At 50.2% G+C, this 25,871-nt stretch overlaps 1 protein-coding gene across 14 annotated transcripts in view; it reads left to right on the plus strand.

Annotated features, from left to right (window-relative positions):
• Positions 1-2,552: 2,552 nt before the first annotated feature.
• The window catches only part of ATP13A3 (ATPase 13A3), a 44,527-nt gene continuing 21,208 nt past the window's right edge, over positions 2,553-25,871 (plus strand). For 3 of the 14 annotated variants that reach the window (XM_088132267.1, XM_088132269.1, XM_088132268.1), the window contains exons 1-10: positions 13,621-13,705; positions 15,552-15,725; positions 16,557-16,745; positions 17,103-17,173; positions 17,289-17,369; positions 17,757-17,826; positions 22,285-22,419; positions 24,295-24,367; positions 24,781-24,912; positions 25,002-25,181. In XM_088132267.1, coding sequence (XP_087988393.1) covers positions 13,658-13,705; positions 15,552-15,725; positions 16,557-16,745; positions 17,103-17,173; positions 17,289-17,369; positions 17,757-17,826; positions 22,285-22,419; positions 24,295-24,367; positions 24,781-24,912; positions 25,002-25,181 — 1,153 coding nt within the window. In that variant the 5' untranslated portion in view covers positions 13,621-13,657. The other 11 variants (XM_088132272.1, XM_088132275.1, XM_088132274.1 and 8 more) reach the window with 11 other exon arrangements.

The following is a 25,871-nucleotide window of genomic DNA, read 5'->3' on the forward strand; positions in this document are numbered from 1 at the left end:
TGCTGGGAAAGATTGAAGGCAAAAGGAGAAGAGGACGGCAGAGGATGAGATGGTTAGATACCATCACTGAAGCAATGAGCATGAAACTGAGCAAACTCAGGGAAGCAGTGAAGGACAGGAAGGCCTGGCGCAATATGGTTCATGGGGTCACGAAGAGTCGGACACGACTTAACTAAACAAATTGCAATTTTGATTAACGGTTTTCTCACTTTGCTGCATAAGATTGTTCCCACTTGCAGTGCTGCTCTCGCCAATTTCAGCTCTACCTTCCCTGTTCTCACCTTTAACTTGCCAAATTCATTAATCAAGTTAATTGAAATTAATTAAAGGACTGGATAATTGATTAAAATTGAATAATAATGGATAGAGGTTTGAAAACCCTTTTTTTGTGTCCTACCACTTTTTCATTCTGGCCCTCTAATCCCCCCCAAACTCCTTGACTCATTCACAAAACACACTTAACTGTGTGAAAATCTAGGGGCTGCAACCAGACATGATAAACTTTGTCAGTTTAAGCTTCACTTTCATCCCTGGGTGGCTCAGCAAGTTGTGCAGTTCTCCGAAAGGGTCAGTTTTGCACCTTGTGCAAATGCAACTATTAAGTTGCTAGAAGAAAAACTGGTGCAAGCGCCAAGCTGCATCCACGCCACATGCTTAACTTGGCCATTGAGCTGACCCTTTCCTGAGTTCACACCACCTCCTGAACCATTAGAGTGACCTGGAGTAGCAGAAAAACAAAACTATAAGAGTCACCCGTTGGGGGAGATGGGCGGCATACAAGTTTGATGATAAGAACTAGAACGAACCAAGCTTAGCTTGTCTGGTATTTTTTTGTCCTGCTGAAGCAGCCTCTGAGGGCAGTTCTCAACTCAGGACCCAAACCTGAATATAGCCACTGGCCCCAAAAGGCTGCCTGCCCCCACTCTGCTTGCTGCAGTTGGGGAGCGGGCCAAAACAGACTTGTGCACTCAGGCCTTTGGATTTTTAAAAATGCACCTTTCTTGTTTAAAATTTAATTGTATTTCCCTGAGCTGCTCCGAGTCACTGACAGAACAGATGGCAAATACTTTAATATTTTTTTTGTAAGCAGCAGACTGCATGGAAGGAGCGTGCCAGGAACATCACCGGTCTTTGTGGGGTGGGGGGATTAGAGGTGCCCCTGCTGTGCATGTACAAAAAATGCTCAAGGGGGTCTCTGGCTTTGTTGGCCTCTACTGTTCATCAAGTTTTGTCTGGAATTCAGATGTGCTTGACTTTGGTCCAGTAAGAGACAGGCGTTTCCTGGCAATTCTTCTGGATTCCTCTCTTGCAGCTTCATGTCCCATTTATTTCCTCCCGAGCCCCCGGGTTCTGGCTGGGCTCTCCAGGCCCCCCAGCACTTCTAGGAAGAGGGTGCCAGAGCACCTCCGGCAGACGAAGCAGCCTCGAGGGGCCTGCTCTGTTCCTACTCCTGTTCTCCAGGAGCTCTGGGGTAGCCCCAGACCTCTGAGCACTGGCCTTGGCTCTCGCTTGGTTGGAGGGGAGGGCTGCTTCCCTGGCCTAGAAAGAAAGCGGCCGGCCGGCAGCTTCACGGGGGCTTCCCTGCCAGCAGCTTCAAAATAGGGCCCTGTGTGGTCCTTGGGGACCCTGCACTAGGGTGGCACCTGTGTGCCAGAGGAGATAGAAGACCTCTCCTGCAGCAGCTGTGCCCCCTCCCTGGGGGGGCTCTTTGGCACCACAACCAAAGCCCTGTCCCCGAGGCCAGCTGCCCGCTGGTCCCCCCCCGCCCCCGTGTGCATAAGCCCCGCCTGGTGCAAGACAGGAGCCAAAGGAGGGTCCCAGGACCGGCTCTCCCCCGCCACGCCGCTCAGCCTAAGGCAGGCACAGCTTTGCCCCAGCAGTGCAGGGCGACGTCTAGGGCGGGCCCGGAGCTGTTCCCTCGGCTTCCCTCCTGCAGAGGCCCGGACAATTCCTCTGGGAGACGACGCCAGTCCCCTCTCTGTCCTCTGCGGCGGGCGGCGGGCAGGCCGGCCAGGCTGCGCACCCCCCCCCCTTGGCTTTCCCTGCAGCTGAAGCCACGGCAGGCGGGTGGGGCGGCCCTCGGCCAGGCCGGGTCGATCAGAGCTGCGCCCGCCCCCGCCATCGGAGCTGCTGACGCGCCCGGCTGCCCCAGCGCCCCCGGCAGGCACGGGGCTAGCCTGAGGGCAGGACGCCCCCCACACCCGCGCGGGGCACGAGGGGTGGCGGCAGCGCTGGGCCCCGGGCGCCCGCCCACCGTCGCTCCCTCCGCGCCGGCGGGCCTGCCGCGTCCGCCGAGGGGCCCTCCCGTGGGCGCGCTCCGGGGCCGGCTGGGCCGCGGCCCCGACGCCCGGCGGGCACGTCCCCCGCGACGCGACGCGACGCCCCAGAGGCGCCCAACGCGGGTGGGAAGGAAACGGCCGCGAGGCTGCCGTGGCGCGAGCCGTCCTCGGGGCGCTCCAGGCGCGGCCGCGGGACTCGCCCCGGCCGGGGCGGCGGCGCAGCGCTTCCTCGGGGGCGCCCGGGCGGGGGCGGGGCGGGGCCGGCCCCTCCCGCCCCTCCCGCGGAGGCACGTGGGCCCGTCGGGCGGCCCGGCCGGCGCGGCGCATGACGTCACTTCCCGTCGCCGGCGAGGAGGGCCGCGGGAGCCGGTTGGACGCGCGCAGCCTCGGCCGGGCGGGGCGGCGTCGGCAGGTGAGCGGGGTCCGGGGGGCACGTGGGCCGCGGCCGGCCGGCTGGCCGGCCGGGAGCGGGGCGGGGCGGCGTCGAGGGCCCCCCGGCGCCCCCGGCCCGGGGCTGCGCCGAAGGCGAGTCCGCCGCCGCTCCTCTGCCCGCGGCTCGGAGACTCTCGGGCGGGTCTGCGAGGCCGCCTGGAGGCGTCGCGCGGGTGAGGCGGGGGCCCGGCTGGTGGCGCCGGGGCGAGGCCGCCACGTCGGTGGCACAAGCGGCAAAGGAGTGAAAACGCCGCTCCGCGGGCGGCGCTGGCGAAGGAGCAGCCCGTGAACTCCGGGAAGGAGGCGCCATGCAGCGCGGCGGCGGCGGCGGCGGCGGGGGCGCCCCCCGGGGGGCCGTCGGGGCGGGCAGGGGCTTCTCCGCTGCCGCGGGCTCCCTCGGCGGGGCGACCGCCCCGCCCCGCCTGGCGCGACTAGGCTGGACGCCGGGGGGACCGACGGCCCGCCTCGCCTCGCCTCGCCTCGCCCTGGGGGACGGGCAGGTCTGAAGGTCCGGGGAAGGGCCGCCCCTCCCGCGGGAGAAGGAGGCTCTCGCTGGGGCCGCGGAGAGGCCGGGCCCCTCGGACGCCGGCGGGACACGCGCGCCAGGTACCGGGCTCGGGTCTACTTGAACTCTTACCGACTTGCGATACAATCACCAGCTCTCGTTTAAACTTAATGTATCGGATATGGTTTTATGAGTAGACCAACCTGTATGTTTTGCGGTCATAAAATGAGAGTATGGCTTTGGGACTTGCAAAGCCGGTTTAAGAAAATCGGTTTCCAAAGCTTCCCTCCAAAGGTGAAATGGATGTGGGCACAGTGCAACAATGAGGCTGTTTATGTGGGAAAATATTGCTGGAAGACACTCTTAGGTAGTGGGAATGTCTTTAGTTCTGTAAAGAGCTTGCAAGGTGTTTCAGCAAACTGGTTCTTTCCAAAGCACTTTGGAGCAGCCCGGAAAGAGAGAGTCCTGGTGGGGGGCAGAATGGGAGGCACGAATCCTCAGACAAGACAAACACCACGTCTTCTTCTTTTTACAAATGGATTTAAAGCAGCTTAACTCCAAATCTGCTGCAGCTACATTTCTGTAATTTGGTAGGTTCCTTACAAGGAGAAACCTGCACCATCTGTCAATTTCATGGCATTGTTCACCCAAGAATAAGGGGGATGAACACATCTTTTTAAATTATTCTGAATTTCTTTACACGGAAACTCCTATGACCATTTGTTTAGGTCTGATGGAAGAAACAATTATGCCTTTAATCTACTTTTTTTTTTTTTTTAATCCGCACTCAGTCATTACCGACTCTGCGGTGACTGCCTGGACGAGTCCTTGCAGTTTTCAAGGCAAGGTGTTTCGGAAGTGGTTTGCCATTGCCTCCTTCCTAGAGCAGAGCCCAGCTGGCGAGCGCAGGAGGCGGAGTTTCCGTTGCTTCGCGCCTTTTTCGGACGTGCGCGGCTTCTGCGTTACCAGGAACTGCTCCCGATTCCTTTTGCAAGGCGCCCCCAGCATTTTTCCTCTCACCAAAGTGAGAGTACCCATTTATCTACTCAAGTAAGTTTTCCATCTGCTGGGTTGACAGGAGCTGGGGGGAGGAAGCAGGAGCTCACTCTGCTGCGCGAAAGTTGAGCTCGAACCGCTGAAGTGTCGATGATTTCTGGCCGGCAACTTTCAGCGTACTTGGTTTTATGCTTTATGTAACCCACTAAGAGTCTCAGGACAGAAAAGTGGAAAATAAATAAATACTTTCCACTCCCCTTTTTTAAAAAATCAGAATTAACCAGAACCTAGTGCAAAGCCACACATCGCTGTCTTTGTGACATAAGGCAGCATTTTCTTAGAAGGACCATACTGCATCTGCAGAGTTCAGTCCATTCAGAAAATACAACTTAACAGCCATTTGGGGGGTTCTGGAGGGAGCATGACATTTGAGATTTGTTGTTTTCATCGTTTTTCATTCCTTTTTTGTTTAACATGGCAAACTAAAAATACATAACTTTTTGAAAGGAAAATAGAGAACTAAAACAAAACCAAACCAAAAAGACAGAGAGAGAGAGAGAGAAAGGTGTGTGTTGTGGGTGGGTGGGTTATATTACATGGGCAATCTTAAGGAGAGATCTCTACATTCGAAGTTCCATATTCAATATTCCTAAAATTTTATTAGAACAGACAATGGTAGTCTTGGTTAATCTAGTCAAGACTAGAGAGCCAAATGTGAAAAACCTGTCCTTTAATAGCAGGGTTCATTAAAGTTCTTTGGCTGTTGTTTTAGTCAGAACTCTGATTTTGGAATTTCATTTCTGTCTCAGGCATAGAGTTGAATCTGGCAGCCTCCAATTCAGTCTAAGTTGAAATGGCTATTTGCCAAATGGCCAGGTTGGACCTGAATCATATCTTGTGCTGGCGATGCAAATCCCTATCTTAATTGAGGTGCAGGTCAGAATGTTTTGACACAGCAAATCTGCTCTCCACACCTGAGTGTGTGTCATGTTATGAAAGAATATACAACTTGATCTAGGCATATCTACAGGGAGTCCGATAGAACTACTTTTGTGTGTACGTTGTACTATAGCTGTGTGATGTAAGGCTTTGGTTGCCTGGTTTGTTAGCATAAGATATCTTTGGCCTTAAATCTCACTTTCCAAATTAAATGTGGCGTGTATCTTTTTTTACAGACAGCAAAACCCATAATTATGTAAAGAATGCACTTTTTACCAGTGTAAATATTGTTTTAGTTTGATGGGTGCTAGATACAATGGTCTTCCTTAGGCCTAAACTATGAAACAAAAGCTTAATTATGCTGCAAAACCCAAGATGGGAAATGATAAAAAGGCACATTGAGAAGAGAGCTTTGTTAAAAAGTAGCTGGTATACTTGTAAAATTTCCAGGTATTCATTCAGTGATGATGTCATGCCGATTTCCAAGTGGCGTAAAGGGTACAGCTTGGTTTGCCATTCAGCAGCTGAGTCCTTTTGACAGCACAGAGGTTCCTCAGAGGGGTCCTGCAAGTGGTGCAAGAGGCAGGAGGAGAATCAGGAGCAGGGACTTCCTTAACATCTGCCTTCTTGCCTCTTCATGGACATCAGTGGCGGCAAAAACGTGGGGGATGCATTGCCCACTTTTCAACAGGAAGAGGGAGACGATGCTCCTTGTGGACTTCTCGGTGGCATTTGTTTGGCCCCTGAGGGAGCAGAAGCTTGGTGGGGGGAGGGGGGAACTTTGGTCATTTCCAGCAAATCTGTTTTATAGTTGTACACCCTGTTACACCAAGTGCATGATGCCTGCCGGAAGCTGAGATTGTAACACGGGCAAAGTGCTTGTCCAGACTAGTATTCTGATTCATTAATACCTTAACGGCATTTGCTCTCTTGACTCAGAGTTTTCTGGTGTGTTTTTCTTATTTTGTAAGTGAATGAAAGTGTCACCCTTTTCATCTTACACGGAAGGCTTGGATTTTAAGTTTTCTTTGAGTTGACTGCAAAATAGGCAACTGGTGGAGCAGCGGTCGAGGAGAAGCCTCTTAAACCGAGTGGGGGATTGCATCCTGATGTCAGATTTTGGACGTCACTCGATGGGGATTGGAGGTGGTGGCAGGTTTTGGTGATTGGTTCTTCTCAATCTGGAGGGCTTCATTGCAAGAATGGCTGTGCACTTCTTTGCCACAAAGAAGGCTTCCCTGATTAAAACTCCAGTAACATGTCTCCTTAGAAATGTTATCGCTCAGAGGATAGGAACAAGGACAGACAGGGCGGTTGCTGTTGCCTGACATAGTTCAGGTATTGTTTAAGCAAAATGTACACTATTTTTAGGTGCTTCAAGTAGATCTTGCCAACTTCCTCTGTGATTTCATCTGGCCTCCAACTCTCTGGCGAGCTGCGGGTCATATGGGCCACTTTGGGAGGCGCCTTTCTCGGAATGCATTTGGACACTCCAGAACTGGTATTTTGAGGTCTGAATACATGAAACAAAGCACGTGCCAATGCTCTTCCAGAGACATTTCTTTTGGGCTTCTGCTTTGCTGGGAGAGTGATAGATACTCCCTGAGGTTTGAGTGGAACTGCTTCCTCCCTGATCCAGTGAGATCATTTTAGTTTCACCCTCTATTCTATTCAGAAGATGGGGACGGGGATCCCCAAAGAAAGTGCACTGTAAATAAACCATTATCTGCTTCAGAAACAGGTTGAAAAGGCATTGAGCCATTCTGGAAGCCAGGCAGATATCAGTTCTACTTGATGGTTTGTGTGATGCCCATGTGATGATCCCACAACATCTGTGCATTAATATTATTTTCTCACTTCCATAGTGCTGCCTCTCCTAAACAGGCCCACATAGCCTTGTACAGAGTTACAAGGTTCCTTCAGAATTCCTTTGTGAAGGCTGTTGTGTCTGCCCGATGGAATCCCCCCCAGCTCCCTCAGAGGTCTGGATTGCCCTGAAGACTGGGCTGTTCCCTCGGGCACAAGGCAGCATGTTGGGAGAACTGTCAGGATATGCACGTGGCGAATTTTGATCCTGATGCTGTTGGTGTGTGTTTGTGGCTTTCTCGTGCTATTTCCTTTTTTTGGCTGGATGATGATGCTTTTAACGCTGTCAGTGGCCTAGAGCTGCTTGGTGAGTGAGCAGCTGTACAGATTGAATAAATGCATGAATGAATATAGAATTGCATCAGTAAGGGACGTGATATGATTGAATTCTGTGCATCGGTTTTTTCTGCATTGGCTGCATTTCTGTATTTGTGCGCTTGTCACAGCTTTTCTCACCAGAAGACATGAAGTGGAAGTTGGGAGTCTGATCTCGTGCTTCTGAGCCAGGCTGCTCTCTTTGAACTGCACTGGTCTTCTAAGCCCCGTTATTTCTTCAGGGTAGGAAGTTGTTCCATGAACCAGGACATATCTTCTTCGGAAGTGTTTCTGTGAATGTCAAGTTTGAATCCTTGGCAGTGGTGTCTTCTGACACATAGAAAGGCTTACCACTTGAGCTTTTCAGCCTGCTAACACCTCATTCGTATGTTTCTGAGAGAGCGGATTGAGAGAATGCTTTCCAGTAATGGTGAGAAGTCATGTCATATGTTGCATGCAGACCTCCCTGCTAATGGTGAGGACACGAGAACTGTCATTCTTGGCACATTTTGGCCAGTCTGCTACATGTCTAGCCGAAGCCGTTTTCCCCCAAATCTCATTCTATTCTATAGAAGCTAAGGTCTCTTAGCTAAAGATGAACTTGCAAGCCAATGTACTTTTTCTGATATCTGACCAACCAAGAGACACATGTACCGACTGAGCATCTGCCTATTTTATTGTGTGGAAATAAGAATTGGGTAAACAAAAATGAGTTCAGTGCCATGAAAATGGAGGTCTTAATAAACGTGTGGTAAAATAAGAAATAACAGAGCCAAGAATAAATGAGTGCTGAATGAATGAGGACTGAGTCCAAAAGGGAGTGACCACTAGAAGTGGCTTGGTCATGTGGAGAGTATGAAAATGCATGAAGGAAGAATAAATGCACTGAGAAGAAGAGGTCTATCAATCTCTGTGACCACTCACTTGCCATGCAATTCATTTTGGCTAACAAAAATGAAAACAAATAATCAACCAAAAATATCTAATACGCTGCACCAAGGACAGTTCATACATGCCAGCAATTAAAGCAGGCTCGCCCTCAAGTTTTGATGCTGCACCTGAGGAGGACCAGGTCTTCAAGGCCTTTTAAAAGGCAGTCATCTGGATCTTGGGGAACTGCTGATAAGTAGGGCAGGTGCAGCAACAGACAAGCTAGATGGAATTGGAGACAGGCAGTCCCACTAATGGCCGGGCCTTTCTGAGATCCTCAGAAAGCAAGAAGTGGAAAGGTTAAAAAAGTGGTGGAAGTAAAAATGGTTTGTTAGAAGACGTGGTGTTGTGTCGAGCCTACAGTTCCTTTTCCCTGCCTTTCTGACTCTTCTATTCTTGGCGTGACACTATTTTCCCTGAAAGGGAATAATGTTATGGGTATGTGTGCAAGTATGTGAGTAATACATGAGCCTGGGCCTAATCCTCACCTCCTTTCCTCTTACAAACGAAACCTCTCTCCTAGGCCAGTCTCCCGCAGCCCGATCCCTCCCAATGTTTCAGGTGGTGGATGTTGCTTTCTTCGTGGGCTTGGTGTCTTTTGGCAGCATGTCTGGTGTGCTGCCCCTGAGAGGTCCACTGTGAGGTTTATTCCCCAGGGCAAGTGATAACAGCCATACTTCATCGCTAGAGCGTTGGCGCCTGTTCCACCATTTTTGGGTCTTGCATTGTGTGCTTGCCCCAGCTCTGAGCACAAAACTGCCCATTGTAGAAGCAAGGAAGGGTTTGGTCGGAGGCATAATATCCTCCGGGCTTTCAGTTGTGGAGATAACATCAGGACTCCTGCTCGCACGGGCCCCTCAGCCCCAAGCAGGCCATTTGTGTGCTTTGAATAGAGTGCGCTGCACCCACAGTCTGGGGGCTGCCGACACATCCTCCAGCCCGGCCCCATTCAAGCATGCCATTGTTGTTTTTTGGTGGTTGCGCTCCAAGGCGAGCTGTGCCAAGAGCTTTCTTGATAAAAGAGTTTAAGCACTTTGGAGACTTTCTTTTTTAAAGGTTTTGACAAAACAGTTCATTGGCAGGACTTCCCTTTGAGATAGCAAGATGGCTATTAAGAACCGGCTGCAGCGATAAAAAGCAAGTGGAGAGGATGGAGGGGAGCTGTTGGTGGCGAGGGAGCCGTACCGTCAGCCTCACAAGTGGCCTGCCTTTCTGACGCTCCCCCCAGCCACCCCACGGGTGCCTTTCTCAGGCTTTCATCCCTGGGGGTGAGTGATATGGCGACAGTCTTGGGGCCTGGAGACAGGCAGGAAGTGGTGGGTGCTTGGCAGCCTGACTGAAGCAGCAGAGGAGGGCAAGGCAGAAGTGGACCAGCAAGGGGAGAGCTGGAATGAGGGCAGCTAGGGGGCTGCTTCATCCACAAGTGTCTCCTTGGATTGTTTCATCTTTGGTATCCCGCTGTGCAGGTAGGGACCAAAGCTGCAAAAGGCAGTGCTTGTTCTGGTGGACTTCACTTTCTTCTGGAGTTGAAGCTTGTCGGCTTTCTGTTCACTTTTCTCCCTTCAGCTGCCAAACATGCCTGACAGTGAAGCTGCATTATTTGCAAGTGCAAAATAATTTTGGGAACCAAGCAAAGCATTATTGATTATAAAATATGTTCTCCTTTCTCTACTCAGTTATCATTTCTTATGTCTTCTGAACTGGCAATGTGGTTGACCCCACTTCTTTCTGAGGGGAGGGTTGGCAGCTTTCCTTCTGCAGGAGAAATAATAGCAGCATCTGGGGTTGGTGGGGAAAGATCCTCTTCCAGTTGATCTGCCTTGCTGTTCTCCAGGGTGGTCCATTCCTTCCTCCCCTGGGTCTGCGGCTGCTGAGCTCCTGAGCAAGTGGCATCTTCGTTGACAGTTTCTGGTGTTCTCGCCTTGGGATTCCCCCCGCCCCCCAGGGTTGTGGATTCGCATAAACCTCAGTCCCTTTCTAAGCCTGCAGAAGGCCTACATTTTTCAGCATGTACATGATGTTGTTTGGGAACCCAGTGTGTCCCACAGTGGAAGAATATCCACTGAAAAATGGTGATGTGGGGTCTGCTTCCATGGTCCAAGCTGGGTCCTGTACACTTGTTTCTTCTTCTTCTTCTTTTTTTTTTTACTAATATTTCTCTATGAAGGGTCAGATAGACAGACAGACAGACAGTTTCTGTTTTGCCTTTAGTAGTGCTGCTACTTTCTTAGGCATTGTTGGGGTCTGACACCTGCAGGACAGGAGGTGGACCAGGGATGTTTGCAAGGCTGGGAGATGGTGGCCAAGGGGTCAGCTGCCTCCCCATCTTGGCATGTGACATCTCTCTTGTTCTGTAGCTGGTTACGGACAGCTGGGCAATCAGGCGCTGCTCTGAAGCTTTTGCTTGGCTGCAAACTTCAAACTCCTAATTTATTAGAGATCCAACATTTGGTCTGTGAACCTCATGAGTACCTAGTTTAAATTTATTTAGTCAACTTATATAGCTGTCCTTTCGAAATGACTGAGTTTGCTTTTGCTGTGCATCTGTGTTTCTGGGGAAGGCTTTGTATAAAGATTAGGCAGAGTAAGACTGAATTGCTAATCTCTTTCTCCCTTTCCAAATGGGCCGTCTGGTTGGGCTGTGGGGCAGGAGAAATAGCTTCAGGATAGAATCGGCATGAGATCCATCTCTTTTGAGATAACATGCCTCCCCCTTTAAAACATTGTAGAAGTTAAGAATTAATGGTTGAAGGCATCCTTTCATGGAACAACACAATAAGAGTTGCATCATCATCATCATCATCATCATCATCATCTACATAGCAATGTGAAATCACAGCTACCAGTTCTTTAGCTGGTGTTGGCTTTCATTCGCGTAGTATAGGGGCAAATCCAAGCAGTGCAGCCTTTTGTAATTGACAGATGGAAATTTGGTCAATGCACAGATTTTCTAAGTGCCGTTTAAGGTTTTTTGATATGGCACCCAGTGTGCTGATAACCACTGGGACACCACTGCTGGTTTGATGTTGTTGTTGTTATCATCATCATCATCATCATCATCATCATCATCATCCCCCTCTCCACCCAGAACAGGTAAGCACAGGGTGGATTTTTTTTTTTACTTTTTCCGATGGAGGCATTCTTAGTCTGTTGGATCTGCTTGGAGGTAACAACAGCGTAGATTTTAAATCTGCACATTGGAGGAAGATGTTTTATTTTGGGGTCCAAATCTAAGTGGCAGGCTTTTAGCCTACTCAGGATCAGGCCCAGAGTTGGCTTTGCCAGTACTGTAAAAAGTGGGTGTTCCAGGGAGTTTAAGAGCGTCTGAGCCTGAGGTGGGATATTTCCCTGCCCAGTGCGAGAATCACAGGGCCTGGGACTGTGCTTGCTGGGGAGATAGCTGCCTCATACCCTCCTTGGGAGGCTGGTTGTCCCTTTGGGAATGGATCCTGGGCTCTGTGGGGCTATTCCAGGGTTCCCTTGTGGGTTTATTCAGTCTAATTCTTTCAGGGAGCTTCAATTCCACCTTTATTATGGAACTGCAATAGGAGAGGGCCCTAATTCTCTACTGGTTTTGGAGGAAATGGGGAGGAAAACGCTGACTGCTTGTTTCTCAAAGGTAGCATCCAAACCCAGCCTATACCCAGTAGTAGAATGGATGGTTGTAGCCCCCCTGCCCTTTTGAGATTGCTCTGAGCTCTGCTTCTGCTCTCTAGCTGTGTACAGAGCTGTTGGCGAAATGGGTATCCTTGCAAGGTCTATAGCGCATTTATACAGACCAAGATGGGAAAGCCCACTGAGGATGAAATCATAGACAACATGGAAAAGTTTAAAAGGCCCCTTCTCCTGTACAGAAGTTCACATCTGCAAAGCTCATCATTTAATCCAGGAGTAAGTATCTTGTTGCCTCCCATTTGTTTTGGACTGTAAAACCTATGGTAGTGCTCATAGCAAAGTCCTGTTCTGTAGTCCTCAACTTACGACCATTTATTTAGCGACTGTTTGTAGTGCTGGAGAAAGTGACTTACAACCAGTCCTCACAATTATTACCATCGTAGCGTCCCCGTGGATACAGGATCAAAGTTCAGACGCTTGGCAACCAGCATGTATTTATGGTTGCAACATCCTGCGGTCACATGATTGCCATTTGCGACCTTCCCAGTCAGCTTCCAACAAACAAAATCGATGGGGAACGGCGTCATTCACTTAACAACAGCAGTGATTTGCTTAACGACTGCTGCAAAAATGTTGTAAAATCGGGTGCAGTCACATGATGCCCCACTTAACAGTCACACCACTTAACGACAAATTTTTCCGGTCCCTATTGTGGTCATAAGTCAAGGACTACCTGTAGTTCTTTGCCACCATCCCTGTTGTCTGCAACTAGTCCAAAACATCTGGAGACCACCAGGTAACTCCTTACCTTAGATTTGTCCTCTGGAAAATGGTCCTTTTCATCGGAGAGACTCTCTGCGTTCAACAGAATGAGTTGGAAGTGAGGTGACGCCTCTCCCTTTGCTTTTAACAGCCCCTTTGCAGGGAGAGAAGGGCGCTATGGTCCTCTCAGGAGCGGCAGTGAAGAACCGTTGCCCCTATACCAGGTCCCAAGGGGAAAAAGGATACGAGCGCAGTGGTTCGTGCTGCTGTTATGCGCGGCAAATGGCTTATACCGTACAAAATGGTGTGCTTTTTGGAGATCTGTTATAAAAGCGAGTCAAACCTTTATGGGAGGTGTGTGCCCTAGCTGGCAATATTACATTATTTCTTGGTATGGGGAATCCATGATGGCGGAAGATGGGATAGACACATATAGAACCATCAACTTAATATCTTGAGCTGGGGACATAAGCGATCTTCGAGGCAAAGGGCACTTTTGGGGAACCATGGGGGAGGGGGACTTAAGTGGCAGAGAAAATGTCTGGGCAAGGAAGAGTCCTCGCAGCTGCTTTACCTGGATGTGGTACTTCAAGTTGAGCTGGTTTCCGCGGTTGACAGCTTTTGTTTCTGTTTACTTTAAGAGCCCTTGATTTCTTCTATGGGATGTATAGCCCACCTTTCTGAGCAGAAGGGTGGCTAGGAGCAAAACCTTTGTATGTTTTTAAGAACTCCATAGTTCAGCATACGCTGAGAATTTCATCCCAGGGTGTTGCCACAGACCTGCTGCCCAGGCCCAGGGGTGATTTCTTCCCCTGTGTGAATGCTGGTTTGCCAGTTGCACTGTGGGTGACACTTAGAGAGAATTACGATTTTTCTTCCTATTGCCCAGTTTGAGGGTATCTGGGGGACGCTTCAAGAAGGCCAAGGCGGAGCCAATCTTTGTAAATGTGTTGTAAAAGCTTCTTCCCTTTTCTTCTCCAGTTCAGGTTTCCTGTGGCTAAGCAAAGAATTCGACACCATGGAAAATGAGGAAAATGTGCTTCAGGAAGGCGAAGAGGAGGAGCTGGTACTTTCTTAATCCTGATGACTTTCTCTCCCCCCCCCCACTGCGCAGCCCTGGGAGCATGCACCCCCACGCCGAGCTGCAGAAAATAGTTGAAGCGGAGATTAAAGATTTAGCACAGCCATTGTGAGATTGAGTCCTACCACAGAAGAGCCTGCATGTTGACCAAGGTCCTGGGAAACCTGGGTCCAGTGTGCCCTCAGCCATGGAAACTCCCTGGGTGACTTTGGGTCAACCATGCCTGCTCAGCCCAATCTACCTCACAGGACTGTTTTGGGGAGATAAAATGAAGAGACCCATGGATGCCACCTAGACCTCCTGGGAAAACGATGAGATAGTGTCATGAGTCATGAGAGGGTCAAACTGAATCTCACTCATGATAGATAGAATCTAAGTAGTGCCTCAACCCGTCCTCCTCCTTCCAGGCAGGCCTTTACTGGTGAGGTGCGGGACTCTTCTTCGTTCAGGGCCCGGCTACAGGGGCCCTGATGGCTTTGTTCCCTCCAACAAACTGCGCCACTGTCAATGGGCAAATTGCCCCTCAGACAAGAGCTTCAGAAGGGCTTCTCCAAATCAAAAATTCTTCACCCCACCCTCACCCCAGCAGCTTCCAGAGGGACCCCTCCCAAAAAAAGCAGTTTCTGCTTGCGGGCCTAAAGACCAGCTCCCCAAGGGAAGCCCAGGAGCCAGCTGGGCCACTGTCTCCCAAAGGGAGGTCGGTCCCGTGAGCAGTTCAGGGAGAGGAAGGGCTAAGCGGGTCCTTCAGCATGGCTGACGCATGGACAACCTGTTCCTCCTGCCAGGGCAGATGTTCAGGGATAGGGGGGGCAAAGCTGCCTTAACTTTGGTAGGTGTAACGCAGGAAGTCTCAGCCCACTTGCCAATCGTGGCCATCATGGAGATGAGTGCCCAGTTGAGTATTTATTTAGAGCAGAGCCTCTCTAAGACAGCTCCTTCATAACAAGAAAGGCAGTGTCATTGAACCCAGCAGCTAAAACTCATTTCCAAAATGTTGGATTTGGTAGGAAGGGCTGTTACGGCTCGTGGCCCTGGAGGGATATTGCATGGGCAGGCTGACCTCAAAGGATGAGGGGGCACCAAGGAGAGGCGGGGATGGCTTCAGGGCCTTTCGAAGTTCAAGGGAGCTCCCTCCCTTCTTTGGCCCTCTTCCCAGAGATCCGCAGTGGCACACTTTTTTGGCCAGATATTTGGACCTTTTCATTTCTGCTTCTGGCTACCTGAGTTTCCTTAGCATAATCACCTACCCACTGGACCCTTTCTGCCCCTGCTGTGCAGTTGAGGAGATCCTCTTGGATCTTGTAGCTGGAGTAAGAGGCCGGGTCTTCTCATGCGCGTTCCTGGTCCATCGCTCTATGAGACTGGGCTTTTGCGGCTCAGGCTATCGCAACCCTCTCCTTTTGCCGCCTTCAAATTTGGCTGTGCCCCATAGATCAAAAGAGGTATAATTAGGTTCCTTGCTCTAGACCACTTTGTCCCATTGTCAGTTTGGCCCGTTTCTTAACGTTAGCCCCAAAGGGGACTTCAGCTGTTCACCTCTTTGCAGTCTTGTAGATGGGATGATGGGGGGCTGTGGGGGGCAGTCTGCTTAGGCCTTCTGCCTGTCTTTTCCTTGCTCTGCTGATGCCAAATGGTGTTGTGGGGGAGGCCAGTAAGACAACTGCTCTTGCTGCCAATTCCACAAAAGCCCTTTGGACTGGTTGCATCTGGGCCAAGAGCTGCTCTTAAGCCTGAGTGAGCCACTCATGGCTCGGCTGCAGGGGGAGGGGTTGCTCTTACCCCCCCTACAGCTGTTGGACTGCCATGGTCTGCCTGGTCTCTTTCTATGCAGAAAATTTATGGTTACAACTTTTGCCGATGGAAGATGGTTTTTGTGGCTGGAGGGGTGCTGTGCTCGGGTGGCCTCCTCCTCCTCCTCCTCTACTGGATGCCTGAGTGGCGAGTGAAGGCAACCTGCCAGAGGGCTTCGCTGAGACGCTGCCAGGTGGTACTGCTGAGAACAACCGTAAGTCAGTGCTCCTGAGCGGCTGCAGTCGTTGGCTTGAGAACCAGGGCTGCGGACGCCTTGAATGGCCTTGCAGGTGGGGGCTGCTGCCATGCACTCTTGATTGCAGGATTATTCTTAATTCCTGCTGGGGGTGCCACTCAGGCCTTCTGCTTCAAGAGCCAGCAAGCGGTCTTTCATCTTCCTCCCAAATGCAGCACACCTTTTGTGTATCCCATTTTTCCCAGCTGGAATGTTGTCAGTGTAGGACAAAATAATAATAAAAAGCAGAAGACTGTGCAGGATTAGGCTAAAAGAAAATCAAGGCTCAGTTCACACAACATGCTCACCCCTAAACCTGGGTTAGCAAAATGTAGTTTGTTGGGCCACGTGAGTTAGTAACAGCTTAATACCCAAAATGCCAAGACAGTTGGTCTAATCCATCAGTAGACCCTCTCACACCAAGAATGTTCACTGGAAGCTAAAGCACGGTCAACTGCCACTAGGAAAGTCTCTCCCATGTAGGCCTCCTGGGCTGGCCTCTGACCTCCTGCTACCAGTCTCAGGAGGCTCCTCTACACCTTTGTGGCCTTGGTCTCAGAAGGTGTTGACCCCAAGGACTCTGCTCTGCATGGCCAAGCAGCTCTGAGGTGTCAAGCTGGCACAAGCAGGTCTGAAAAGGTTGGCAGCCGGACCCATGCTTGTGCTTCTCCTTCTCTGGGGGGCTTCTGCATCTTGTTGGCACTTACACCCATTTTGTTTCACCTGATGAAGATTTATTTCCAGAACTCCTTCTCAAAAAAGAAGTAGAAATTCATTCTGCCCCCTTTTTCTTTCTCCCTTTTTTCGAAGGATGAATTCCAGATATGGTTCTGCGCAAAGGTCCGCACTGTGTTTTCCCTGGGGCACCATCCATTGGAGGCTCCAAAGCACCTGTCGTCGGAGAAGGTGGCCAATGGTTCCAGCACTCCTTTGTGTGTCACTCCCTCTGAAGAGAATGGCATCTTGAACGGGTTCTCCCAGGCTCCGCAGCTTCAAGAGGTACCCAGGACTGCCAGAGTGTTGCCCTGGTCCCCAAGAGCAGCTTTGGTTAGGTCTGCCCGGCCTGCCTCATTTCACAAGAGAAGCCTCAGGAAGGCTTCTGTGAGAAGACACGTTTTCCTGATGGGGGTCCTTAGAATCAGGGCCAGCAGAGTTGGAGAAAAGTGAAGGAGCTGTGCACCGTGTTTGCCTCTCTTGTAGGTAAACTGGCCCACCGAAGTAGTGGTGCAGGAAGTAGAAATGTGTTGCGCTCCTGTTTGATGTTTAGTGCTGTCAATACTCAGTTTGCTTTTATGAGCAGCATCTGCTGAGTCTCACCCTTAAGCAGCAAAATCATCTGTATTTCTTGCCTTCCAGCTGCGCTATTTCACCCACCACAGCGTGAAGTATTTCTGGGATGACGTGATCCAGAACTTCATTTCCATAAAGTAAGACATGGACACTGATTTCCATCCCCAGGAGAGAGGCCCTGGCAGCACAAGGGGTTTTCCCAGCTAACATGCGTGTGCCTGTGTTTCATGCATCCATCTCCATTTCCTGCAGGGGTTTGGATGAATCCACTTCCTGCGCTTCAATTCATCAGGAGCACAGCACAGGATTGACAAAGGAGATGCAGGATTACAGGTGCGCCTCTGCAGGGAGCACAGGGATAAGGGGATGTCTCCACGCCAAGGCAGCTGCTGTGGCATCTTTCGAGCAGTGTTGGAGGAGGGCATCTTCCCTCTCAACCTCCCACGGGACCAGTAGCTTCTCTGTCTCTCGCCCACCAATATTGCCTCCCTCTCCCTCTCCCCCTCCCCAGCTCGGCTTCCATGCTCTTGCAGCCATCCAGAGAGGGCCCAGGTGTGTCCCGGGAGCCCCTGCAGGACACTCAGCTTCCCTGCCTCCCCTTTCATCCCACCTGCCAGCTCTTCCTCCTCCTGGCTGTGCGTCTTAGTGCTGGGTGGCTGTTGGGCAGCAGCTGAAAGCTTAATTTATGCATCTTCATTTTTTTATCTCCTTTGGATACAGAAAGATATTCTACGGACTCAATGAAATTGCGGTCAAAGTGCCTTCCATTTTTAAACTGTTGATTAAAGAGGTAAGAGGTACCCTTTTGCTGTGGAAGGGGGTGGGGAACTGCTACTCTTGGCTGCCTGAGTCTCGAGAAAGAGTTACGGTGCGGGAACAACGATCACTCAGCTCCTCTGTCTCACACTGCCTACGCGGGTTTCTGTGGGAATCAGTTGACTTTATCTCAAAAAGCAGAAAGGGTTGGGTTATCAATAAGAAAGTTCCAAAATCTGTGTTACGGCATATCTTCATTTGGCCAGCCTGTTCTTTAACCTGCTACGTAGTCTAAAAATGTTCCTGCTTGTTAACCAGACTGCTTCAGTCTTCCAGCAACCTGGGAGCTGAGGATGGAAAGAGCCCAGGCAGTGACAGGATGACTGGGGGAGCAGGACTGGACCACCATCCTGAATGAGGCCTTTGCAGTCTGCTATAGTGCCTAATTCCTTTTTTGTTTGTTGTTATTATTGTTGGTCACATAGTCAGCCAGATGTTTAGACTGGATTTGGCATTTTTATCCCCCTGTCGAGTCCTTCCCAAGGACCCGGGATAGACAGACATTGTTGTTCGATGGTATTAAAGGTATTGTTGCAGGATATAAGCTGCCTTTTGCAATTGACTGATGGTGATTTTGTCAATGATGATGATGGTCGCACAGCCAGCCAGATGTTTAGATTGGGTTTGGCATTTTTATCCGCCTATCGAGTCCTTTCCAAGTTAAAAAAAAAAGAGAGAAGGAAAAATAAACAATTATAAAGAAGAAGGGAATCTAAATAAAGAAACAAAACCAGAGTATATATGCACAAAGGCATTTCAGCGAGGGGTATCCATATTTTCTTATAACCAACTATAGCTAATCTACCTGATTCATTCCTTGATTGATTGATTGATTGATTGATTGATTGTTGAACTTGTATGCTGCCCATCTCCCCCAATGGGTGACTCTGGGCGGCTCACAATAACAAAAAAGGAAAAAACGCCAATCCCTCCAACAATGGCTAAAATCCATAAATAATTAAAAATAGAAGCATACATTAAAAATCCTAAAAACCCCCTGTAATTTTTAGCCTTAAAACCTTCAAGATGCTGGGGGGGGGAACCAAACCCATCACCCCACCAGCCATCTCCACAGATGCGAGCCCCCATCCAGCCCCCAGGCCTTCTGGCAAAGCCAGGATTTAATCCTTTTTCTGAAGGCCATGAGGGAGGGGGCACACTGGGCCTCGGGAGGCAAGATGTTCCCTGGGGCGGGAGCCACAGCAGAAAAGGCCCTCTGTCTAGACCCCACCAATCAAAATTCCTTGACCGGTGGGGTCTGCAACCTGCCCCTTCTGCTGGACCGAGTGGGGCGGGCTGAAATAACTGGGGCGAGACGGTTCCTCAGATAACCTGGTCCTGTGCCATAAAGGGCTTTAAAGGTGATGACCAACACCTTGAATTGGACACGGAAACAAACTGGCAACCAATGCAGCTCACGCAACAGCGGTGTTACATGTGTCCTTCTAGGGGCATTGAGAACTGTCTGCGCCACCGCATTCTGCACCAGCTGTAGCTTCCGGATACTCTTCAAGGGTAGCCCCATGTAGAGCGCGTTACAGTAGTCCAACCCGGAGGTGACCAGGGTATGAGTTGCAAATTGCTAACAACATCAATTCTGCAAGCTGTTGAATAGCTGAGGCCCTGTATTTATCTTCCCTGTGCTGAAGAATACATTTTTTAGCTTTAACTAAGACACACAGAATCTACTTCTTTGTCCAGATGCCAATTTCCATGCAATAAGAATATAGCTCAAAAGAATCTGATATTAAATTTTGTCTCAAGATTGAGTTTTAAAGTTTAAAACTGTACTAAGACTTTTGGGACACCCTGTATTTAAGTAAAAAATTAATCTCACTGCATCTCCAGCATGCTAGAAATATGTAAGCCATCTAGAGTTGTCCTTATGATTGAGGCAGTGCACAGGTTAATTAAATGAATATTACACACATTTTTTCTATATAAATGCAATGGATTCCAGTAAGTCTGAAATAGATTATTTTTTGTTGGATAAAGTGTAGCTTCTGTTGAGATTTTTGGTATTGATGCTAATGCCTTTTCCCAGGGAAACACCTAGGGAAAATGGGAAATTTTTGTAATTCTTAATTACATTAAAGCTTGCGTATCAAATGGATTCCTCACCAACAGAAATTTATAAAGCGTAACTACAGGGGAGTTTGTGTTGTAGGATTTAATAATCACTTGTAGATCAGCCGCTTCCAAGAGTGAAAACACCACAGCTCCAAACTGAGAATTGGTAGATGCTGTAGCAGAACCAGTCTAGGCAAATAATATTTGTCCTTTAGAGGGGAGAGAGATTAAAAAATGGCCATTTTCATCTACCAGCAGATCCAAAATATAAATCCTGTCTTCCGCCCGAATAATTGGCATTATCATCCTCATCCTCAAAATGCAGTTTCTTAGAAATAATGTACCATGAAGAGGAATTACTTGAAATCTATTTCATTTTAATCCCAAGACAGCCCAACCAACTAAGGTGCATTATATGAATATTCTAGAGGGGCCCCTAGAAGAAGAGTTTCCACTAAGGGGTCATGCAAAATTTAGTACTAGCTAAAAGATATGCAAAATGGCTAATTCAAGATGTGGAAAACCAAATTCTCCCTCTTTAATAGACAGCTACATCTTTTTAAAAGATAATCCCCACAACAGTTTATAAAACTTTGTATTAAATGTTGGAAAATATTCTGCAGATGTGTTTGTGTGGTTTGCTTTCCAAGGACTAGACACACCACAGCGTAGCAAATCTGTACAAAGTGTTTTATTGCAGCACACACTTTCCCCAACGATGAACTATTGCTCTTTGCCCTTCTATGCCTTGCCAAGTGATATTGCCATGTAAATATGTTTTTAACACTCAGTTCTTAGTTCAAGCAAAAGTTTATAAGTCTATAAAGTAGCATACAACCTTTGCACCCTTCCAAACGTTCTTACTCTAGTTGGAATGACAGGCTGCTTCAGGGTGGTGGTTCTTGCTACTGAGCCCCCGGCAAAGCTCCAAGCTCCAGGCAGGACTCCCCCCAGGATAGGCTGCTGCCGCCGCCCACAACATGTGGTCCTGGCCGTTGAACGATGCTCCTCTTGCCTGCTTGCGACAGCCGCCAGTCTCCAGACGTGGCCTCCGCTTCCCCTTTGCTCATCTCCTGTTTTCCCACACGCACGCACACCCCACTCTGTCCTAGCCTTTGCTTTGGCAAGCTAAGAGCCTGGGTGGGGTGAGGCTGCCTCTGGACGTGGGCATGTCCTTGGAAACGCCAGGGGGTGGCTCAGTGACTGGGCTTGGATGCTTGTTGTGAGCAAGCGAGCGAACGAACGAACGAACGAACAAACGAATGAATGAATGAATGAATGAATGAGGGAAATGGGGTGAGAGGCGTTTCTGCCTGGGTGCAGCTCCTCTTCCCAACTTCACTCCCTCACTCTGTGTGTGTGTGTGTGTGTGTGTGTGTGTGTATGAATTCATGCAATGTCTATAACATTCTATGTTTATTTTAAGAATATTAACCTTACCCCAAAAGTTAATCTTTAAAACTGCCCTCTGTCATAATCCAAAGAGCTCTCCTTAGACATCTTATTCATACTGCAAAATTTCACTCAGCATAAGAACTCCAAGATGGTTACTGTACTCTTGAAGGGGCTATTTACCTGTGGGAGTCAGATGCCCCAGTTAACTGAATATACTGCTTACTGGCCTATGAAGTGCAGAAATAAGTAATATATGCCATTGGGGTATCATGCGTACCTGTACCTATGTCTATACTGTGCATATGAAGTTTTACACAGCAGTTTCAGTAACTGAGAGTTCCATGTTATCTGATCCCTGTGGCTCTTAACAAAGCCATCCTGGCCAGTGAAGATGCCATCTTCTGCAACCTGTTTGCAAAAAGGGCATTCTTCCACATCCCATCTCAGTGGAAAATCCACAGCATTCTTCCTTTCTGCCTTTTTCGCCAACCTGTCTGATTAAGTGTTCTGGAGGATGAAAAAGCTTGCCTGTCCAACGTGGTGAATTGAGTCCTTTCCTCTCATCTTGCAAGCAAAGCTTTAACTCCAGCCTTCAGAAAGCCGAGGAGCCTTTTACTCCAAGCCATTGTGTTATACCAAAGAGTTGTGGGGGCTGATGGTGGCTGGTCCTCCACAGCAGGAGCAGGAAGGCTCTGGTAAGCAGAGCCTTTTGTGGAGTTTCGCTGGCCCCTGGCTTTTGTGGCTGGGACTCTCCACCCCTTGGAGAAGGACTGCTTCTCTTGGTCCCTTTGCGTGCTGAGCCTTTCTCTTTTCTCACTTGCAAATTAGGAGGACTCTGGACGTTAACCCTGGGTAGGGAATTCTGCATTCGGGCAACAAGGTGAAGGAAAGGGCATGACCTAATGTTGGTTTCTGCTTCTCCCTCCCTCCCTCCCTCCCTCCCTCCCTCCCTCCCCCCCCCCCACAGGTCCTCAATCCTTTTTACATTTTCCAGCTATTCAGTGTGATCCTCTGGTGCACGGATGAATATTATTACTATGCAATAGCCATTGTGATCATGTCTCTGATCTCCATTGCCAGCTCTCTGTACAACATCCGAAAGGTGGGTGTGAAAAGGGCTGCTGGAGGAGGCGGTTTGACATTCTTTGACTGATTTGTATGATATGCTTAAGCCAGACGGCACTGGTGCAACAGGCCAAACTAGGTTATTTTTAACTTTCATTGGGCTCTGATTGGCACAGTGAGTTGCAGGAACCCAGCCTGTGTGGTTAGTTTAGGGACCAGTGTCTGGGGCAAACACAGTTACTAACCAAGTTAAGTGTGTTATTGTGCAAGCGCAGCCTTTGTGTTCCCAGTGTACTGCTTGCGCTGCCCTGAACCATGAATGTGTCTGGGCTCTGGAGGCTTATAGAACTTGGGTTTTCTTTCTTGGCATCGGCTTGCCTGGAAGATGTCGCAGGTGCTGCTATCGTTTTGCCACCTACTTTGGGCTGATGAAACTTCTGAACGTGCAAACCCATTTCTGAGGAGGTACGTTGCTGCCTAAAAGTTTGTGAACCTTTTTGAATTTTCAGTATTTCTGCATAAATAAGTCAAAAACAATATGTGTAGCTTTGGATCATTTTCCTCAACAAATAAATGAACAAGTATAGTGTTTTTGACTGATTTGTTTAATTGGATTCACGTTATCTAGTTTTAAGACTTGTGTGGAGAACAGATAACGTTTTAGGTCACATTTATGCAGAAAATTCAAAAGGGTTCACAGACTTTTAAGCACCACTATAGCTCTGAAAACAGAGATATAGGATGAAGTGAACTGTTGAGGCCCGTTTCAGTCTAGCCCAGTCTCTTTGGGTCACCATCATTAACATCGCCTGACCAGAATTAGACAGACGGACTGTGTCCTTGATGGCTCTGTTGGACCCCTGGGTGGCTTTCAATAACCTGCAGAAATGGCTGACAAGGATGGAGCCTGAAGGACTTGTTCCGTTGATGTCCCTGGCCGTTCCCTGAAGATTACTGTTATTACTGTTACTAGCTCACAACAATCAAAGAAATTGCAATAAAATCAATAAAAGATTAAGGTAAAAGAATTTGGCAAGCATGATGAAGGGAGGGATCTCACCCTCCCTCGCCAGAGGCCTGGGTGCAGAGCCAGGTCTTCACAGCTCTTCTAAACAAAGCGGGGGGGGGCATCCAGATCTCGGGGGAAACCCCATTCCAGAGGGCAGGCACTGCTACAGAGAGTTAACTAAGTAATTAATTCAGAATGTGCCTTCTGATGCCCCCCATCGGACCGGTGCCTCAAGGCTTTTGCCTGGAGCCTTGGATTTGGTGGTGTAGCTTGCTGGGGACGCCAGCCGCAGTCTCTCTCGCAAAGTCCAAAGCAGCTTTTCCAGTTCCGAAAAGTGGGGTGGGCAGGGCAGGGCAGGGCAAACAAACCCTGATAAGGCAGAAGTGCTCCTGGCCCTTTGAAAGACAGACCAGGGTTAGGATTTCCTCTGAAGACTCAGTGTCCAGGTGCTCCTCAGTTCATCCCTGAATGTGGGCTTCAGGAGAGAATTCTGCATAGCTGAGGTGAGGTACAGCATGTCGACTCCAGCTGTTCCTGGAAACTCCAGCTGGCTGAGGGCATGGGAACTTGCTCTGCTTGGGCTGCCTTTTGACCTGTTCAGAGGCATCAGCTGAACGGAGCCTCCCCTGGGCCGTGAGCCTCCCTGCAGCACTGTGGGTTTCATGGCAGCGCAAGAGTCGTGCAGGCTCGTCCAGAAGGAGCTCAGGGGTCTCCTTGGTTCACTCGCCTTGTTCACCTCAGCGGGACCGTGCGTCTCCAAGAGCGATGCTACCCATTGCAGGCTGGCCAGCAGGAGCTCCTTTCCCTTCCTGGATTCCCTTTTGGCTTGTGGGGTGGCTGGGCTGAAGGATTGCTTGACCAGGCCTGGGGCATCTGGCTGGCAACCTTTTCTTCTCCCTTCAGCAATACACGATGCTGCATGACATGGTGGCAACTCACAGCATCATCAGGGTGTCCATCAGCAGAGCAGACCACGGTAGGATGGGCCGGGGACAGGCAGTTTGGCTGAGGGGGTGTGAGGGGGGGTTGGGGGGGCAACTATGGATTCCTGTTTAAACTCCTCCCGATGTGCAAGCTGCCATGGGGGTGGCGCGGAGGGAGCTTTCCAAAGCCACGCGTAAACATTTCGGACCTGGCTCCCTGGAGTTGGGTTCCGTCCAAAGAGAGGGCCCTGGGTGGAGGTCTGTTCTTGGCTTGCGGACATTCTGGGAAGACCACTGCTGGTTGCTGCCAAGTGTACGCAGTACTGGCTTCTCCCATAAGGGTTGCTCTCCCAGCACCATGCCCCACCCAGAGTCTCTGCTAGCTGTTCTCTGCTGGCCGGCGGACCGCACGGGGGCAGAGGGGGGTTGGTGGTTTGTCCGCTTGCAGACCTCTCCTGCCCTTCAGGTGTGGAAGAGGTTCTTTCCACGGACCTGGTGCCCGGGGACGTCATCGTGGTCCCGCTCCGTGGAATGATCATGCCCTGCGATGCAGTGCTTCTCAGCGGAACCTGCATCGTCAACGAAAGCATGTTGACGGGTGAGTTGATGGTGTGCTTGCTCTGGGCCGGGGTCAGGCTGCAACACTGCAGGTGGCGTGAGCAATGAGCGGGCTTCTTCTTCATCAAGGTGAGAGCGTCCCTGTCACCAAGACCAACCTGCCCAATCCGTCCAAGGACTCCCAGGCCCTGGAGGGTGAGGTGTACTGCCCAGACGGGCACCGGAGGCACACGCTCTTCTGTGGCACAACGGTCATTCAGACCCGCTTCTATACTGGGGAGCTCGTCAAGGCTGTGGTCATCAGAACAGGTACACCAAGGGCTGGGCGGGAAGGAGGTTCCTGGTCTCCCAGATGGCGCTTCCCACCCCTTGCTGTCTCTTTCCCCCAGCGCAGCTCCCCATCGTAATGTCCAGCTCCCTCGGCGCTGATCAACCGCTTGCCCCACAGCAAGGCCCCTTTGACTGGCTGCCTAGATGCCCTCCTTGGGGGGTGGGGAGTTCTTTGCCACAGACCTGTGGGCAGCCTGTGGGCTCTCTCAGTTGTGGGCCCCAGAATCCCTCTGAGGACCTTGCTGAACAGCTGCAGAGCAGCCTCTCTGGGTCTGGCTTGCCTTCGCTCGACAGCGCAGCCCTGGCCCTCAGCGCCTCCCTTGGCAGTCCCAGCACAGGAGAAACAGGCCACGCCTTCTGACCCTCCCCTTTTGGTGAAGCTCCATGGAACTCTCCACCCCTGCCACCCCCCCCCCCAAAAAGGAATGGCTCCAGACACCCGGTGGCTCCACGGAGATTGTTTTGATCTAGTAATGGAGACCTTTCTTCTCTGCCCTCTGTTCCCCTGGAAGATGAGGCTCGGTGTCTCCTTTTGCAGGAGCGCTTTCGCCAAGATGGAGCTGCTCTGGGCCACCGGCTGCACCTGCCTGCCCAGCGGCTCTGGCTCCTCAGGGTTGGCGGTGGCGGCCTCTAGGGCCCCTTCGTAGCTTCCTTACCAGGCTGTGGCCG

Source organism: Python bivittatus, unplaced genomic scaffold (assembly GCF_059951505.1).
Source record: "Python bivittatus isolate LINGU-HERP-01145 unplaced genomic scaffold, Pbiv_v1 ctg000980_np1212, whole genome shotgun sequence".
Lineage (NCBI taxonomy): Eukaryota > Metazoa > Chordata > Lepidosauria > Squamata > Pythonidae > Python > Python bivittatus.